This window comes from Neopsephotus bourkii, unplaced genomic scaffold (assembly GCF_033783945.1).
Source record: "Neopsephotus bourkii isolate Nb327-2 ecotype Australia unplaced genomic scaffold, CSIRO-AGI_Nbou_v1 NB_234, whole genome shotgun sequence".
NCBI lineage: Eukaryota > Metazoa > Chordata > Aves > Psittaciformes > Psittacidae > Neopsephotus > Neopsephotus bourkii.
In genome coordinates this window covers 7,229,894-7,248,161 of record NW_026900744.1, presented here as the reverse complement: position 1 = coordinate 7,248,161, position 18,268 = coordinate 7,229,894, and the positions used below count along the sequence as shown (strand labels likewise).

The following is an 18,268-nucleotide window of genomic DNA, read 5'->3' as shown; positions in this document are numbered from 1 at the left end:
AGCAAAATCCACCATGCTCTATTTGGTGTTTTAGGTTTAGGACAGGTGATATTTCATAAACTTCAGAAGATCTGGGAGATCTTACTCAAGATAGATCTCCAAAGCTGTTGCACTATTTCGTGTTTATTGTATAAGTGTATCCTAAGCTTCCCTTCAAATAGCCTGCTAAAAAAACTAGCATGCAACTTAAATAACTGAGCCTTCCTTTCCATTAGTCAGGCAAGAGCTGTTGTTCAACCCCATTCTCTTCTTCCTACATCTTCCAGGAGATTTTCCAGCTGCTCAGGCTCCCAGTAGTGACCTGTTCTGCTGTCATTAAGGCCAGCCACAAAGGAGGGGGCATGCCCTTAGTCTGGGAGTCGCATTCCCCTGCTGACTTTAATGTTCCTGCTACTCCCTTATTTATTTTTTCCTCTCTCAAAGGAGTCCTTTTCTGTTTCCCTAATTCCTCTCAGAACTGACACTTTTTACTTTCCACTAAATTACCAGGAATTCAGAACTTCTGCAGCATGGTAGGCTCTGCTGATGCCACTGTCTCCCAAGGAGGGGATGCTGCAGCTGCCTGGTGACAGAGAGATGCCACCACAATGACATCTTGCCTCACGTAAGTGCCTGCCTGGACTAACACCATGCAAAGATCCAGTCCTGATGTGGCCAGATGGCCCTAACTTATACAGCAGTCAGTGCAGGAGCTATTTTGGTTAACACCACGTAACACCAGATACTTGCCGAATGTGTCAAATCTCCCCTAGTGCTGCCAACCTGGCTGCAGGCTTCCTCTCACCCACTGCCTGGGAGCTGCCCTCAGGCTCTGGCACCCCTTCACCTCCAGCTGGGAGGAAATGAGCCACCTTCCAGGATCGGTGTGCGGCCAGATCCTGCCCGGGGAGGGAGGGAGGGAGGGAGGGAGCGGTAGCGCCTGCACACCGACGCGGCTCTGGAGCCTCTCCAAGGCCAGCAGCAGGTTTGCTGAGACGCCACCCAGCTGGGGAATGCACCTGCCCGGGCGAGAGGTGAGGGCTCGCAGCCTATCGCTGGTGCTGCACCAGGAAGGGGAGCGGGCAGCAGCACCTGCTCCTTGGCAGGCGGCTGCCGAAGGAAGGGAAGGGATTCTCCCGGTGAGCTCCCTCCTTAGCTCGCTCCAGTGGGAGGAAAGCCAGGACAAGCCACTGCTGGCAGCCAGGAGCAGGGGACAGTGCAGCGCTGCCGTGTGCGGGCAGCATCTGCCGCAGGTGAGTGAGCCCTCCTCTCCGGGACAGCGCTGTGCGGGAAGGGCCGGGCTGCATCAGTAGGGGGTGGCAGGCTGGGGGCTGCCTCTTGCTTCCACATCATTTCTTCCTTGCACCATAGTGTTTCCTCTCAGCACACAAGGGAGTTTCTCGTTCCTTCAGGACTCCCAGGCTCCCCCTGGCAGAGGCGCGTCAGAACAGTCTCCGTGGGGTCAGGATGATGCCTGCCTTTTAGGAATACAGTGAGGAAGGGGTACACGAGTCTTTATAATGGAGCATGCCAAAGCTATCTAGATCTCTGTAAAATCATCTGTGTGCTGACAAGTCCTCCACCATCCTTACCCTTAGAGCCCCTAGGCTGAGTGGAAGGAAGGGACAGTCATCTGTCATGCAGGGCTTCCCCAGACATTCACAGATGATGTCTGGTGGGAGGAGTGCTGGTGGGACAGAGTTGCTTCTGGGAAAGCATTATCCCTCTGGTGGGGTAGGGAGGGTAAGCTCTCCCCATGAGGTACAGATTAGACAGCATAGGTTTGCATGGATTTTGAGCAGCCCCAGAAAGGAGGAGCACAGGGAATTGCTTGATGTAGCACCCAAAGGAGTGTGGATCTGTTGCTAGGATTTTGGGTGAGACAGACAGATGCCACATAAAAGCCTCATTACTCCCATTCCCTGCAGGTTTCTCCATCCCTACTTCTGAGTTCTTAGGAGAAGAGTGGGGACCCTCTCAGTCGTCCCAAGGCAGCAGTGTCCCTGCTCCCAGGGGCACAGACAGGCCTTGAGCTCCACAACTTTCAGATCTTCTGATTTGTGTATTGACTGTAATTCAGCCATAAAACAAGACACGTGAGCTTCAGTCTCTTGGAGCCTAGGAGGGAGTTAGATTAGAATAGAATATGCTTAGGAAGCATTTCTTCACTGAGAGGGTGGTCAAACACTGGAACAGGCTTCCTCCAGAGGTGGTCAATGCCTCACACCTGTCAATGTTTAAGAGGCATTTGGACAATGCCCTTAATAACATGCTTTAACTTGGTCAGCCCTGAACTGGTCAGGCAGTTGGACTGGATGATCACTGTAGGTCCCTCCCGGCTGAAACAGAAGACAGCAGAACAGAACAGGTTGGAATAAACTGGAATAGACTAGACTGGAATGGACTAGGACAGGATAGGATAGGATAGGATAGGATAGGATAGGATAGGATAGGATAGGATAGGATAGGATAGGATAGGATAGGATAGGATAGGATACTTCAGTTGGAAGGGACCTACAACAATTTAGGGCTGACCAAGTTAAAGCATGTTATTAAGGGCATTGTCCAAATGCCTCTCAAACACTGCCAGGCTTGGGGCATCAACCACCTCCGTGGAGAGCTTGTTCCAGTGTTTGATCACCCTCTTGGGAAACAAATGCTTCCTAAAGCACTGTGGCATCTGGCTGTCTCTCTTCCTAAAGCACTGGGAGTTGGAAAAAATCACATGAAAGGACAGGAAAATATGTATGCCTTCTGGACTAGAGATTTCTGTGAGGCACAGAGTGGTGGCAAGTCCATCCCAAACAGGGATGGGTATGGCCAGACCTGGCCAAGAAGCACATAAGCTATGATGGACTGGAGAAGCAGAGGAAGGAGATGGCTTGTGTCTGTCTGAGATTGTGAGGCTCTGTTGATCTCATCTGGATTGCTCATGAAAATCATTTAATGTACTGTTATTTTACAGCAAATCCTGCCAGACCCTCCCGCTCTCCATGATGCTCACAAAGTCCACATAGCTGCATAAACACGTTCCAAGGTTGGAAGTGCTGCAGGAGCCTCTCCCACCCCTGGCTTCCCCTCCTGAATGCTTTGGGTAAGCAGTGCCTCACAGGGTCCCCTGGGTTCAGGGAGAGGAGGGGAGTGAGGAGTATTTCAGCAGCTGAACTTCATGGGGCTCTGAAATGAAAGTGTTCATGAGCATACATACAGTGCACGGCCCCTCTGCCAGATGTCAGACAGAAATAAACGTGTATACCATTCCCAAGGGGTCAGCAGGAGTGTGCCTCCCACACCTGCAGCCAGGAGTGACCAGAAACCAGTTGATGATGACCCACAGTTCCCAGTTAAATGCTGCCAGAGTAGGAAAAAGAAAAAAGAAAGAAAGAAGGAAAACATGACCACTGTTGTTTTCCTGCATTCCCAGTGCTTTCCTGTTCTTCCTCCCCAGCTGCCAGCCAGCAGCAGGGAAGGACAGAGCCTGTCCATTTCTTCCTGAAATGTGACCTTCAGTCAGAAAGCATTGTGTGGCTGGGCTGGTCCTCTTTCTTTTGCACACAGACGGGAGCGCTGAAGGTACTGGGTTCAGTAGTAAGTAAATGGAAGAGAGTAATGACCTGTGATACATGTTATCAAACCAGCTGATCTGATGGGGTAACTGGTTTCAGCTCCCAAAGGGTCTGTGTTATGGTCTATCCCAGAGCAGTGAGATGAGGTAGCAGGTAGCCCAAAGCAATAGAAGGGGCAACTGCTGTGGAAAGACTGCCCTTCCTCATGGCAGACAGGGATCCCTAGCCCTTCCTTTCTCTCAGTGTGACCTGGGCAAACTGATGTGCTGCATAATGCCAAGAAACCATACCAGCGAGCTTGCTGTGATATCTAGTTTCATCACCTCTCCAAGCAGAGGTGGGTGATAGCCTAGGATAGGGCTGCTTTGATTTAACACAGTCATATGTTAAGGACAGAAAGCAATGCACCCACGCTGGGAAAGTGCAGTTAGATTTAAGGAAAAACTCATTTGTGGTGAGGGTGGTTAAACACTGGAATGATCCCAGAGGGGCTGTGCATCCTCCATCCTTGGCAGTATCTGAGTGGATGGGGCCCTGAGCAGTCTGAGGTTACCTCTGCTTTAAGCCTGTGGATGGACCAGGTGACTTCTCAAGGTCCTATCCCACCTAAATTATTCTGTGATTCAGATACTATTATTAGCAGCACAAACCCTCCCAGTCTGGAGAAGCCCAAGCAAGTGTGGGTGCTTACAGCAAACTATTATATTCCCAGAACACTTTGAACAGACATAAAGAAGCATGGAGGCATACTTCAGCAGAAGCCTTTGCCTCTCAAAATCATTCATTCAATAGACCTTAATATAACACCGAGATAATCAGTGCTCACAGACATCCCATTTTACTTTGTTCTGCAGCCAGATACTGTAAGGGCTTCATCTTGTTCCCTGACCTTCTTCTGAGCAAATAAAAGTTGAAATGGTTAAATACGAAACAGTAACATGTGAATGCAGCGCCGCTGCTTGATTTCTGGTTGCCTTTTTCCTCACTGTGATTTGTGCTGTTGTGGGGTTTTTTGCTTACTGTTTGACTCACAACTTGTGTGTGCAGCTTGGACCAAGCAGCAGAAGGCCACAGACTTTGCACTTCTCCAAGCTTCACTTTTGTTTAGTTCAGACTCTCAATCTAATCTACAAACCTGCTGTCTACTGGACTCACCCATTCTCTGGTAAGGAGGGGATCAGGAACCTCTGTGCTTGGAGAAGGAAAGGCAGGAGGAAGCAGTGATAATCACTGAGCTAGTTTGCACAGGCTGGGGAAATGTTCTCTCCCCTCTACTTTGAAGGTGCCCTGTGACATCCTCACCTTCTTGGGCACCTGTGGACAGCTCAAGGTATCTGCTGTTGGATGCAAGACCAAAGTGGGTCTCAGCAGTCGCAGATCTGCACACTCAACCACAGCTTTTTCCCCTCTCTATTTAATGCTTTTTGATTGTTCTAGCTCCAGCCAGGAGCTGCAGCTCTCCCTCTGGAGCCTGTGTTTCTGTGTCCAGGTGACCGCAGCACCAGGGGAGCAGCGCAGCAGCTCACGCAGCACCACGGGTCACGGGCCTGCAAACCCGGGCTGGATGGAGACTTCCTGGACACGTGCTGCCAGCTGGCAGCAAGCCCTGAGCCACGTCCAAAGTGACCTCATGCTCCATCACAGCCGGGGAGTGACTCAGGAGGAGCTTGGGCTGACACTGACAGGCGGTGTCTGGCTCGGACACCCCCACACTATTGTTTTCCCTCCCCCCTCAGCCCACATTGGCTTGCCCCCAGTGATCTTCAGGTGCCTGCTGGTAGTAAAGGCCTTGCCATAAGGGGATGAGGGGACTCTTTGAGGACAAGGAGAGCTGTGGGAGGAAACATCCCTGCTGTGTGCAGAGCTGCCATGCGTGGAGGTCACACATCATCCCCACCCATCTGTAATGAGCCCAGAGTCCCAGGGCTGTGCAGATCAGGGCAAAGTGTGCTTGGCACAGGCTGACGGGCTCCTGGAGAGCCAGTTTTATCAGGCAGGGTGCTGCGTGGCTGTCCGCACTCGGGAGAAGTGACACAGCTCTGACATAGGGGATCTGCATCAGTTTCTGTCCCCTCCACAAGCTCCCATGGGATACAGAGCTGTTGATGTGTGTGTTTGTGATGGCTGAGGGTGCATCGTCCTGCCTGGGAAGTGACCAGGAGGCAGTTTGTGGGTCTGCAGGATCTGCTTCATGTCTAAAGGGCTCAGTTATAACCTGAAATGCTCCCATGCTGTCTTCATCACCACCTTTCCTTGCTTTGGGTGCTCTCTGTGCTGGAGGCTCCCCCTGGTACTGTGGAACCAGTTGGAACACTCTTGTACCAGGATGAGATATAAGAGAAATGAAAGTGGATTCCACTCTTGTTGTAAAACTGTGCCCAAAGAAGCACTGAGGGGTGCGAGGACCCTGGGGAGGTGATGAGCCCCAGAAGCTGCGCTGTGCAGAGGGGAGCCCAGCCAAGCCCAGCACCACGGAGCCTGCCTCCAAGCTGCTGCCACTACTGCCGTTCCCCTGCTCCCCTCTATTGGTGAAGGGCTTCAGGGACCAGCAGAAAGAAGAGCTAAATCACAGGGTTCCAGGTCCCAGCTGTCTGGGGGCTCTTCCCAGGGAAGTGCTGAGACTGCTGCGGATGTGACCATCGTGTTTCTGCAGGGAACTTGGGAGGGGGAACCACTGGCAGTGAACAGTGAACAGGGCTCAGAACATGCAGCAAAGGCAACTCTTGCTCTTCCAGGGACTGGACTGGAAGGGTTAAGCCCCGGTCCTGACCCCCACCTCCCGCTGTCCTTCTGGGCAGCAGAGCCAGTTGGTGACAAGAGGCTGATGCTGATGAAGGAGCATGTGAAGCCAGAGCTGTGAATGGGGCTTTATCCCCGGGGGACCTGCCTCTGCTCCGTCCCTGCCCTGCTGCCAGCACCAGCTGCAGGCATAGTCCTGCGGGCAGCCATGTGCCAGTAGCCTCTGAGCTGGGCACAAGGGGCTGGGGAGGCAGGAGACTCGTCCTTGAGGCAGGCTGAGGTCCCCACAGTGTGTGGAGGTCTCCCGGGAAGACGTGCGTGGCTGATCCATGCTCCAGTGCCCGGGGCTTTTGTGAGGGAGGCAGGGGGAGCTCTGCAGGCTAGCCTGGGGCAACTGAGGCCCTGGGTTTGGCAGGGGATTGTTTGGGACAGGGGAGCAGGGTCTCTGTTTAATATCTTCTCTTCTTGACTCTTCCAGATGAAAGACACAGGAAAGGAAGGACGCGGCCCTGGTTGTTCCCTTCTGGTGCTGCTCCAGGGATGCTCCACTGCCTGCTGCAGCCCTGCCTGGAGGGTGGGCTCAGCCCCAGCACATGGACCATAGCTCTCCAGGTGGCACAGCTGCAGAGGGCAGCTCCAAAGAATGAGACAGAGACGTTCCCCGCTTGAGAAATGCAGCTGCCTTCGCAACCGCTGACGTCTGGACCCTTCTCTTCACTGTAAGGGTGTAGATCCAACTGTGCAACCACCCCACCGTGTCCCCCCCACCCACCCACACACCATGCCGGAGCTGGCGGAGCTGAGCAGCCCCCGCACCCCTGCAGACGCGGACCACATCCAGAGGAACATCCTGGAGGAGCATGTGGAGCTCTGGTGGTTCCAGGACCCCAAGAAGTCCATCCTGTGCTACGGGGTGGCCGTGGCACTGATCCTGTCCTGTGGAATCGGGGGCATCATCCTGCTGTACAGCACCAGCAGCCGGTCCGGGGAGTGGCGGCTGGCTGTGGGCACCACACTGTGCCTGCTGGCCCTGCTCGTGCTGCTGAAGCAGCTGCTGAGCTCTGCAATCCAGGACATGAACTGCATCCGCAGCCGGGATCAGATTGAGCTCCTCAAGAGCGGCGGCTTCTCCGACTGCCTGGTGCTGCTGCTCAGCGCCCTGGTGCTGCTGGTCTGTGGGGTGGTGCTCACCATCCTCTCCACCACGAGCATGCAGCTCAGCCCCGCGCGGCCGCTGGCCAGCATGTTCACCAGTGGGGTTGTCCTCCTGACTGCTGGCAGCGCCATCCTCCTCTGCCTGCTGCTCTACCTGCTCTGCACGTCCTGCCGCCAGGCCGCTCCTCACAGCCTGGAGACCGGCGAGATCCGTGTCTTCACCATCTCTGGCCGCCTCGCTCCTAACAGGCGGCTTCCTCCCACCTCCAGCATGGCCAACCTGATCTGACCCAGGACACCTCTGCGTGAGCCTCTGGATACAACCTGTCAGCAGGGCTGGTGCTGGCTTTTCCTTGACGGAAATGGGAGTGCTGCCATGTGCCTCACACTTCTTTCGGAGAGGACTGGCATCTGCTTTGCCCCAGGCTGATGGCACGGCAGGGACCTGGGGCACCTGGACAGGCACATGAGGAGCTCAGCGCTGGCCTGGTTGGTGGTGTATCTCCACAAAGCCTCCTGCAACAGCTGCTGCCTGCTCCGCTGTGGTGCCTGTCACAGCTTTAAGGTGAGCCTGTCCCATACCCATGGGGACCCTGGTACTTGCTTGGTTCCTGCAGTTCCTGGAGCTGTGATTGAGGGTTGCATGAAACTGCCCTGTGCTTTGTGCAGAGCCGACAGCTACCGAGCAAAGTAGAGCCTGTGGCAGGTGATGAATGGCAGGAAACGCTGCATGTCAGCAGGCATGCAGTGCAAGTGAAGGGAGGTTGGTGGGAGGTAGCGCTGCAGGGGCTGCTCCCGAGAAAGCACCTGTGTGTCTGTCAGGGCAAGCGTGGGATTTGCATGGGGTTCCGTGTGCCAGAGCCCCGGCATGGCTGGACCTCACATGAAATGCTGTTTGTGTTTGCAGTGCTGGGATCTGTTCCAATATTACATGTCTGCAGCCCACCACCTTCTGTGGTTTATCAAAGGGGTGATCAACAGGTGTTGGAGTCAGGGCCTCGATGTGGTATCAGTGCTTCTCTGTGCTGGGGCTCTGCTATCAATGCCAGCGTGCTCCAGCCACATGAGCCACAAACAGCAAAGTGCAGTCACTGGGGCTGATGATGGGATGCTCAAATCCTGGGGCTGGGCCGGTGCTCTGCAAGGGCAGTACAACGGGGGAGCGTTGTTACCCTCAGAGAGGAGTTTCCCAAGCAGAGGCACCCCTGCTGCTGTGGGAGCACTGGAGCTCATCCCAGACCCTGTGCATTCCCACACTGCTTCTGTCTCCCAAGTGCTGCTGCAGCTGCAGGGCGGGAAAGTCCTTCTGCTACCACTCGGCCTTTACCTGGAGCTTTTTTGGTGTTTTATCTCTACAAGATGTCTATCACCGAGGTGTCTTTCCCAGAGGCAGACTAACAGCTCACCCCTGGGAGCTTTTCCCGTGACTTTCAACTAATTTACCTGTCAAAATTCTCACTTCCTCCAAAGACCCACAAACCATTTCACTGCCCTTTCCATAGGCACAGGTCGTAACCTCCTAGCAAAGCTGCTCCTGCAAAACCTTCTCTTCTTCTTCCTCTTCATGTCTGCTCCCATCTCCCGCTCACCTGAGCTGCTCTGCCCCAGCCATTATTTTTGCTCATTATTTGCAAAGTTCCCTCTGTAATGGAACAAGACTGAGCTATTATTTTTTGGTGCCTAAGTACCAAATTTATTTGGAAGAGGACGGTAGCTCGTTCCCTTAGTAACAGCATGAATCACTGTCCATGCTACACCTACACTGGAAGCAGTGTCAGAGTTCAGCATCAGTGAACCCCACCAGGTATACACTGGACAATGAAGGCTTCATCCTTTCACAGCTCTAGACCACACCATCTCTGATGCAGTTGATCACATGAGGGCACTTCTGTATTCATCTGCTCTTGCCCTGCTCCTGCTGCCTTTCCTACACCTGCAGCCCTGGATTTTTTTTCCCAAAGTATGGGAGCAGCATTTTGGCTTTTCTTTCTGGACTTGTTATTTACACATTTTCCTCTGCCACTTTCCCATCATCCATAGATTTTATTCAACTGCTGTTTCCTCCTTTCTCTGAATCATTTCCCTGAATCTGCCCAAGATTTCCAAGGGTGTTACTAAGCTCAGATCCTCCTATGCTAAATCCTCAGCAAATAGCCCTCCTACCCCTCTGGGCTGTTTGACCCTGGGTCCAGTAGGGACCCCTGTGCATACACAGGGAGGAACAAGCCAGAGCTGGACAGTTTTATGCCATCGCCATTGCTGCTGCTCTGCACATCTGCATCAGTGCCTGTGCAGTTACACCACCTCTGCTTCTTACTCCCAGCTCCCCCAGCCTGCACATGTGGGCAGCCCACAGCTGCCTGCACACCAGCTGTTTTGCACATCTGGGCATTCCTGAGAAGGTGCATGACTGTGCCCAGCTCACAGCTCTGTGCTGCCTACATTCCAATGTGAATCCTCCCCTCCATAGCCCCTTCAAAATGTGCCCCAAGTGCCCATCAACTATGCCAGGAAAGGATGCTTGTGGGCAGTGTTAGCAACACAAGGAGATACTGTCTGAGAACGGGCTGTCCCTGAAGATGGCAGTTTGGGTGTCCGGCTGCCCCAGTCACAGTCTGTCTGCAGCAGCGGTACTGGTCTGCTCCTTTCTTGGCTCCTGTGTTGTGTGTGGAAATACTTAATAAAGTGTTGCAGAAATCAACTGTGTTGAAGGCTGATGCTTGAGTGTTGGCCTCTCTGAAGAGCCAGGGGTGGCAGGACTATGCAAAACTGGCCTCTGCTCAGAGAGAGCCTGGGGCAAAAACCATGGCAGCCCAGGGTCCCTCCTGAAACTCTGATTTTGGTTTACCAGTGAGTGTGGCAATGCCCCCACAGCCCCCCCATGCATAAACTTATTTCCTGATACACATCTTGCACCTCTAGATGCACATGCATCTCCTTCTGCTCAAGGAACTATATAGCTGGTCCCCCTTACCACCACTGTGAACAGAAGATCTTGCCATGCCTCTGAAAGATGCTCACGTGGTGCATGCAAAGCCTCCTGATGATGTCCATGCCAGTTGGTTTGTAGAGAAGCTGTTTCACCCTGTGATGAGCCCGAGCCTTGTGCTTCATGGCATCAGCTATTGCCTGCAGCGACCCTTTAATCAGCCTGCCTGCATACCTGCCACTGCTCCCATCCACCAGCTTCAACCATGGGGCCCTCTGACTGCTTCCTGTGGGGACCCCCCTGAGAAGGCTCCTCTTTTTCTGCTCTGATCCCCTTGTATTCCCAGCTCCGCATGCCAGATGCAATTCCCACCACTGGGCTGCCAGGCTCCTGCCTGCTAACACTGGAGCTGCCTGGAGAGGGGTCAGAGGGGCTGCCACGCTCCCCCGCACACCAGAAAAACAGGGTCAAAGTAGACAAGCAACCGGCCACTGGGCACTGAGGGATGAAAGTGTGCAAAATCCTGGATAAAAAAGCCTGGGCACTTGTATTTTAATCTCTTTTAAGACATCACTGAGACCTAAATAAAATACTGAGTGTAGAGTGATTTCATGTGATTGAAAAGCATGTTGAAAAGCCCAGAAATTGCCCTCGAAAGAGAATTGAAATGTATTTTCCCAGCCCTCAGATTGAAGTATCTTATTTTACCTGAAAGGTATCCACAATTTCAAGAAATTACAGCATATATTACATATATATACAGTGTGTGCTACAATTCAGATGGAGCGGTTAAGATGAACCCAGGAGGCAAAACATGAGGCAGTGATTGCAGAAATAAATGTCAGGTTAGAAATACATTATTTAACAACCAAAACAAGCCAGCAGATTTTCCTCCTTGTGGCTCTAATGGCACATTCCCTCTCTGGAAGGTGCTCTAAGTCACTGGCCTGTGTTGCTCATGCAATGCCCAACCCAGTTGTTCCCTTTGGTTTACATTCTCTGACATGTATTATTTACTTTTGTACACACTGTGCTCTGTAAATGTCTTCATGACCACAGAAATAGAAAGGCAGTTTATAGTGCAACGGAGGTTTGAAGGAGATGGGGAATTAGCCATGTGCCAGGGCTTCAGGAAATGCTGTTCCTGTGATGATGTTTCATGCTCTGGAGCAAGATAAGAGAGATTTCCAAGCTACTGGGGACGGGAACAACCAGGTTGTGCTCTGGGAATTCTGCCCAGCCAGATGGTACCAGCTTGTGAATCACTTTACTAAGGAGGGCAAACGCTGCTGCTGCTTCCTGCTTTTAACTCCAGTGTGACCCACACAGACACGACTGCCTGGGTCATAACTCACAGTTACCGATGTCTCATGTGCTGTTTATCGTGCCACAAACATGACAGGAATGCAAAAATTATAATGTTCATCCAAATCCATGCTTAGAGATACAGATGGGACGCTGCAATGGGTGCCGGGGGACAGGGCGGTCTCGCCCCGGTGCACGTGCCTGCCTGACGCCGCAAGCTGCCAACAAGTTTGCTCAGCTCTGCAGAGCTGGCATGGGAAAGGTAAGTGCTTTCCTAGCATGTCTTGGTGGAGAGGGATGAGAGAAAAGAGGGAAAGGGTGCGCTGTAAAGCAGCAGGAGGGGTGAGAAGCAGCACTGTAAAGATGTGCACAAAAATCCTGTGATGAAGCAGCAGTGGGTGACAGATAGGCTTGCACAAGCACACTCGTGCCACAGACCTGTTCTTTCACCACCACAGTTAACAGGGAATCCATTGGTGGTCCTTGAAAGCACATGCAGAAGAATCCGCACCCTGGCTGTGGGTTGACGGGTCTCCTCCTGGCACTGTCACCAGGAGAGCCCCAACAAACCATCACAGACAGAGGCTTTAATCACACTTTTAATCACACTCTGGAGTGACAACATATTGAAGGACAGAGTGGAGCTGTGTCTGGCACCACCAGTGGGGCTCATGCCTGAGGCCCTGCAGAGAGCACCAGGGCAGGCTTCTCTTCCCACTCCACCAAACCACCTGGGTGGAACAGGCACCGTCTTCTTCATCAGCAGCACCCAAGCAGGGCTGGGAGAGCAGGAGCAGGTCCGGTGTCCCTGTGCTGTTGCATCCCCACTGGCATCATGCTGGGGTTGGATGCCTTCAGCCTCCATCATCATTCCCAGCCCACCCTTTCTCTCCCCTCCTCTCCACTGCTTTCCTCCTGCCCCCAGCCCTGTGGGGCTAAATGCCGAGGGAAGGTGGGAAAGGGCAGGATGGGGATGGAGGTGAGGGGACAGCGAGAGGCTGCTGGACTGCAGGCTCAGATGGAGAGGTGCAACTGCCGCTCCTCGTCCTCTGGCACCTGCTCGCTTGGCTGGATATAGTTGTCCTCGATGAAGCCATCGTCATCCTCACCTTGCAGGTCGGCAGCACCAGGCATTGGGTGGCTCTCGCAGGCCCCCTGGCTTAAGGAGCCCCTGTCCCAGCTGCTGCTGTCCTCCATGGGGCTGCCTCCGATCGAGCTGGTTTCGGGCAGCGGGCAGTGGTGGTAGCTGGTGAAGTTCTTGTGGAAGACCTTGCACTTGGCAGCCAGTGCGATCAAGATGGAGATGCCAATTGCTGCCACCAGGAAGCCCACCAGGTACGGCCAGCTCCTTCCCCCTTTCCCAGTCGGTGGTGCAGTGGCTGCAGTGCAGAAATATCATCAGGGTTAGGGCAGGTCAGCCTGGGCATATCCAGTGCTCTTCAGCAGCCAGCCCTGTATATGCCTCCAGCATGTAGCCAGCATAGGATTGCTTCCATTAGGAACAATATAAATGCTATTCACTAAGAGCTAGCTATCAAGAACCTGTGGGAAAAACTGCTGGCTGGCTGATACTGGTGCCAGTCACTGCAGGGTCTACGCTCTGGGTTGCTTTGTGGCATCTGCTAACTTTTCTGTTGCAAAGCCAGCAAACACCTCACAGGTGGTGGCCACCTTCCCCACCAAATCACTGCACCATCAGTGGCCCCTGGGAGTGGGGCAGAGCCACGGGTCCCTGCCTGCAGTCCCTCTGGGGTGATAGAAGGGAGGAGGGTGATAGACCTTATGGACACCCTTGTAGCCGCACAACTCACTGTTGCTGTAGGTCACTGTGATCTGCTGCACCGTGCTGACCTCCCGAGGAAAGCGCTGCTTCATCCAGCAGCCCAGATCCTGGGAATCCAGTGCTGCGACCTTCCGGCCCCGCAGCCACGGGGGTGATGCACAGGTCACCTGCACAGCTGGGAGACACACAGGGTAAGGTGGGACAGGGGGTCTGCCCCCATCCCCTCCCCAGTTTAGACAAGACAATGCCTGCTTACTCCTGTGTTGATAAGAACACCTCGCAAGATGCTCCTGGGTCTGACCTCCAGCCTCCCTGGCCCTCAGCACATTGTAAGGCAGAACCAAAGGAAAAGTTCCCTGGCCAAGGAACTGTGAGAGTGTGTGACTGTGATTAGCAGGCTTCTTTTAGCTGGATAATGCCAAATTCATGGATGCTGATAGAAACCCCACTGTCACAGGGCTGTTCTTTCCCAGGAGGTGAGCTCAAGAGGGCTGGAGCCTAATCCAGCTCCACAGGAGGAGCTCAACACCTCTTGAAAATTTAGTCACTCCACATGGATACATATAGGTGGATTTGGGGGCTGAAGCATACATGCAGCCCTTTTCCCAGCAGAGTGGCTAAACTATCCTGCTCTCATTCCCAGAAATCTTTGGTATCATGTGTAACTGCAAGCAAGGAAGAGACACATCACCTTCCAGTCCACTGTCCCTCAGCAAGGTGGGAGATGCCCCAGGGAAGCCTGCCCAGGGGTTGGAGCAAAAGGATCGAGTGGGACCCTTGCCCCAGAGTTCCTCCTGCCCAGCACCTCTTGTGCCACCTGCCCCTGTGTGCTCACCTTGCCTGCGCTGCAGCCACTGCTGCAGAGGGTGCACGCTGCAGTCACAGAGCCAGGGGTTCCCTTCCAGCCGAACCTGCGGGACTGCATCCATCAGCTGCAGGCTCCACGTGTCCACAGAGACCAGTGCATTCTGCTGCAGGTCCAGGTGGAAAAGCACCTTCAGTGGCAGGAACAAAGAGACCTCAAGCTCTCGCAGGCTGTTGTTTCTTAGGAGCAGCGTGCACAAGTTTCCCAGGCCCTTGAAAGCATCCATGTGGAGGTAGGTGATGCTGCAGCTGCTCAGGTCCAGCAGACGCAGTGCTCCAAGGTTAGAGAATGCTGCTGGACTCAGCACCAGAAGGGCATTGCTAGAGAGGTTGAGGTTGTGCAGGGAAGGGAAATGCATCAAGAGAGTCCTGTGATGGGGCATGACCAAGGAGTTGAAGGAGAGGTCCAAACTGGTGATGTTGTTTGGAAGGGAACTTGGAGCATTCTGGAGGCTCTTCCCATGGCAGTCAGCCCATCCCTGGGAAAAAAGCTGGTGTCTGAGATGTGCTTTCTGTGCTGGGGAGGATCTCTAGACTGAGACTCCCCAGAAGTTCAAATGTCTTAATGAATTACCCTTGCAGAGATAAAAAAAAACAAAGACACAAACAAGTTTAAATGACATATGAGATGCTCAAACCGTAAGTTTGGTGTGGGTCAGGATAAATGGAGAAAGGTGAGGACAGCCCAGCACTGAGAGCAGCTGATGGAAGGAGTAAAGGGGGAACATGGAGAGATGGGGGGAAACTCAAACAGATGTGAAGGAACCACGTTGTCACCCTCCTGTCCTCCCTTTCAGAGCAGTTGTTATGCAGGGTCAGCTTGCAGAGGGCCTTCCTTTTCCTCCCCAGTCCCCAGGGATCTCCTGTATGACACAGGGCATCCTCCCAGCTGGGGCAGCAAAGCAGGCGAGACCCTGCCCCCTGTGCAGGCAGGCAGAGTGATGGCAACTGCACCAGGCACCCATGTCAAGAGCTGCCCCCAGGGCCTGTGCAGGATATCCCACCCATGCCTCCAGCTCTCCTGTGTTCTGAGGATGCACTGTGAGTGGCAGCGGCTTAGTGCAGCCTGGCTGTGGCTGTAGTAGTAAACAGAACACACCGGGGACCATTTGCTATCCCAAAAAGATCCATCTGCTGAATGGATCAACAGATCCACACAGATGTGTTTGATTTCCCTGAAAAACAGGGTGGCCAAATTCAAGCTGGTTGTGGGGAGCAGTCCCCAGAATGTGTAACTCTTCCTTGGGCTTTATGTGGGGCCAAGCCAAGATTTTTGAGGTCTGTCTCAAGCTCACATAGGGCTGGGGTCAGGGAGGCTGGGGAAAACAAGGCAAACCTTTTGAGGAACCACCAGAGAGCTCAGCGGGCAGCACTGCCCTGTGCCATCCTTTTCCTGCAACAGCCGCTTTTCCTGCTGTCTCCCGGCTCTCTCCTTGTGCAGCCTAGCTGCTGGCTGCAGCACTTGTCCCAGTGAGATGGTTTAGTTACACTTCCTGGGGATGCTAACCCCATGGTTGCCCTGACCCTGGCTTTAGGCACTGCATCACCCTGCACTGGAGAAAGGAGTGAGGAACTCTCCCGGATTCAGCTGGGATAGAGTTAATTTTCTTCCTAGTGCTGGTGCAGTGCTGTGTTTTGGATTTAGTGTGAGAACAATGCTGGTAACACACCGATGTTTTAGCTGTTGCTAAGTAGTGCTTATCCTGATTCAAGGACTTTTCAGTCTCATGCTCTGCCAGAGAGGAGGGGCACAAGGAGCCGGGAAGAAGCAGACACAGGACACCTGATCTTAACTAGACAAAGGGATATTCCATACCATGGAACATCACAGTACAGAAACAGGGGATTTGGCCCGAAGGGACCAATTGCTTCTCAGGACAAGATGGGCATCAGTAAGTGGGTGGTGAGCAATTGTATTGTGCATCACTTTCCTTTCTTGGGTTTTATCCCCTTTTCTCTGTTTATTATTATTACCTTTATTTCTATTATTAAACTGTTCTTATCTCAACAGCTGGGGTTTACATTCTTCCAATTCTCCTTCCCATCCCACAGGGAACCAGCAGAGAGATGAAGCATCTATGTTGGTACTCAAGCTGCCAGCTGGGGTTAAACAACAACAAGTGGTGGGAGCCCCTCAGGGATGTGCCTCCCTCCTCTCACCATGCATCCCTATGGGCAGCTGTGTTATGGCTGCAACCAAGACACCCCCAGAAACACCACAGCTCGGATAAAGCTCTGCCATCCCTGCCATGCTGTGGTGAATGGGCCGGACAATGTGATGCGCTCAGCCCGAGCTTGGGAGCAGGGCAGCCGGGCTGCAGGTGTGGGTGACCCACCCCGGTCGCTGGTGGCACAGCACACCTCCCACTTAACTCCCCTCGTTCCCGTGGGGTTTCCTTGCTGCTCATCTCTCCCGCGGTGCAGAAAAGGAACCGCCTGGCAGGGCCTGCTGCCCGCAGGCACATGGTGCCACAACCCCAGCCATGCCTACCCCTGCCCGCCCCAGCTGCTGCCCGTGCTGGAGCCCCCTCATGCCCCTACCTGGTGGTCGAGGATGCAGGGGTGTCCCGTCGCCATGGCCCAGGCGCAGAGGAGGCTGCAGACCCCGAGCAGGCAGGCGGGAGCCATTTGGCTCCAGGAAACGGCAGGGCTGAAAAACAAGCCTCGGGGAAAGCCGGGAATCCGGCAGAGCCGGCCGGGCCCTGCTGGGCCGGGCCAGGTGTGGCCACAGCCACAGGGCACAGGGCCCCCGCCACCCCCCCAGGCCCGGCCTCACGGCTCCGCAGACCCCCGGGAGCCAGCCCGGCTGCGCTCTGGCCACGCTCCTGCCGCACGGGTGAAAGGTGGCAGCGCTGGTTACACATTAACCACCACCACCGTGCCCCGACACCTCCCACCCACTGCTATGGGTGACCATGGGGCTGCCTTGGTGGGAGCAGGGCACTGGGAGGCAATGGGTGCCAGAGGATACATGCGGTACCTCTGTGGTATCCCGATGTAGCAGCTGCTGGGCCCCTGCTCCATGCACCCAGGACAGGGGCATGCAGCAAGCCTCAGACAGAGAAGCAAGGGCTGAAGCAGCAAGAATGGGTCTTATAGGAAAATAAAGGTTTCATTGGGATTCAGGTGGAGAGGTGTTTAAAAAGTGCAGCAAATTGGCATATCCCTGGGCCCGGCAGTGGCTCAACAGTGTTGGCTTTCCAGCATTAGAGAGTCATATGGCTTCCTTTAGCAACTCCTGTGAAGGTCCCGTAGGACGCGTGTGCCTCACCACCTCCAGCAGCCCCCATGCAGACCTGCCATTCATCAGTCATTCACCTGTCTGCCAGTCCTGCCATGGAGCCAGTGAAAATCTGGGAAACAGTGTCAAAGCAGCATCCTGTAGGTGTTCATTGGCACATGGCTGGGACATGCTCCCATGCCCATGGGTACTGGGGCAGTAAGCAGGTGAGGGCTGGCAGAGCCTCTGCAGCAGGAGGGAGCCCAAAGCTCTGTTCCATTCTCCTTCATTCCCTGCTCCCTGTTCCCACTGCTCCTCAGCAGCAGGAAGCTGCCTGCCAACAAGAGCACTGTGCATCTGCAGTTCCCACCCTGCCAGCAACCAGGACAGGGTGGCCCTGCTTCCCTCAGCTGCCAAGGGGCTCCTCCACAGCCACGTGTCCCACCCTTTCCTCAGGGAAAGGGCTTCCCAGCAGCTTGTCCTTCATCCTGAGAGCGTGCTGTGGATGCCAACACAGCCAGGCATGCCTGCTCCCCTGCTGCCCTGCCGATGGCCACCAGGCAGGCTGGGGATGCTCGGCCACCAGGCAGGCTGGGGATGCTCTGCCACCCCACGAGCGGGCTGCTCTAATGCCTCGTGGCAGCAGCCCTTAACCCAGCCTTGCAGGGGCTGCCTGGGACCCGTTGTGCACACAAAACAAACAAATGGCCAGAGAAGCAGGGCTAGAC

At 54.1% G+C, this 18,268-nt stretch overlaps 2 protein-coding genes across 6 annotated transcripts in view; one reads left to right on the top strand and one right to left on the bottom strand.

The window, feature by feature from the left end:
- Positions 1-17,083, bottom strand: part of CUNH1orf210 (chromosome unknown C1orf210 homolog) — a 332,402-nt gene extending 315,319 nt beyond the window's left edge. Inside the window, exons 1-4 of one of the 2 annotated variants that reach the window (XR_009724170.1) lie at positions 16,862-17,083; positions 14,292-14,799; positions 13,485-13,631; positions 12,331-13,052 (exon numbers count right to left, since the gene is read on the bottom strand). Coding sequence is in view for 1 of the 2 variants with exons in the window: in XM_061345103.1 (XP_061201087.1) it covers positions 12,688-13,052; positions 13,485-13,631; positions 14,292-14,799; positions 16,862-16,948 (1,107 nt within the window). In the remaining variant the exon portion in view is untranslated. Of the gene's footprint in view, positions 1-12,167; positions 13,053-13,484; positions 13,632-14,291; positions 14,800-16,861 lie in introns of those variants that run through there. The other variant, XM_061345103.1, reaches the window with a different exon arrangement.
- TMEM125 (transmembrane protein 125) lies at positions 1,052-10,623 on the top strand. 4 transcript variants are annotated; one of them, XM_061345114.1, is made up of 3 exons: positions 1,052-1,232; positions 2,945-3,073; positions 6,763-8,062. In XM_061345114.1, exon 3 carries the CDS (start codon positions 7,066-7,068, stop codon positions 7,726-7,728), a length of 663 nt encoding a protein of 220 aa, XP_061201098.1. In that variant the 5' UTR covers positions 1,052-1,232; positions 2,945-3,073; positions 6,763-7,065; the 3' UTR covers positions 7,729-8,062. The 4 variants fall into 4 exon arrangements, 3 of the variants coding, with proteins under 3 accessions (XP_061201098.1, XP_061201099.1, XP_061201097.1); XR_009724172.1 differs by lacking the exons at positions 1,052-1,232; positions 2,945-3,073 and adding exons at positions 6,242-6,636; positions 10,362-10,623 and having other exon boundaries at positions 6,763-8,004; XM_061345115.1 differs by lacking the exon at positions 2,945-3,073.
- Positions 17,084-18,268: the final 1,185 nt, after the last annotated feature.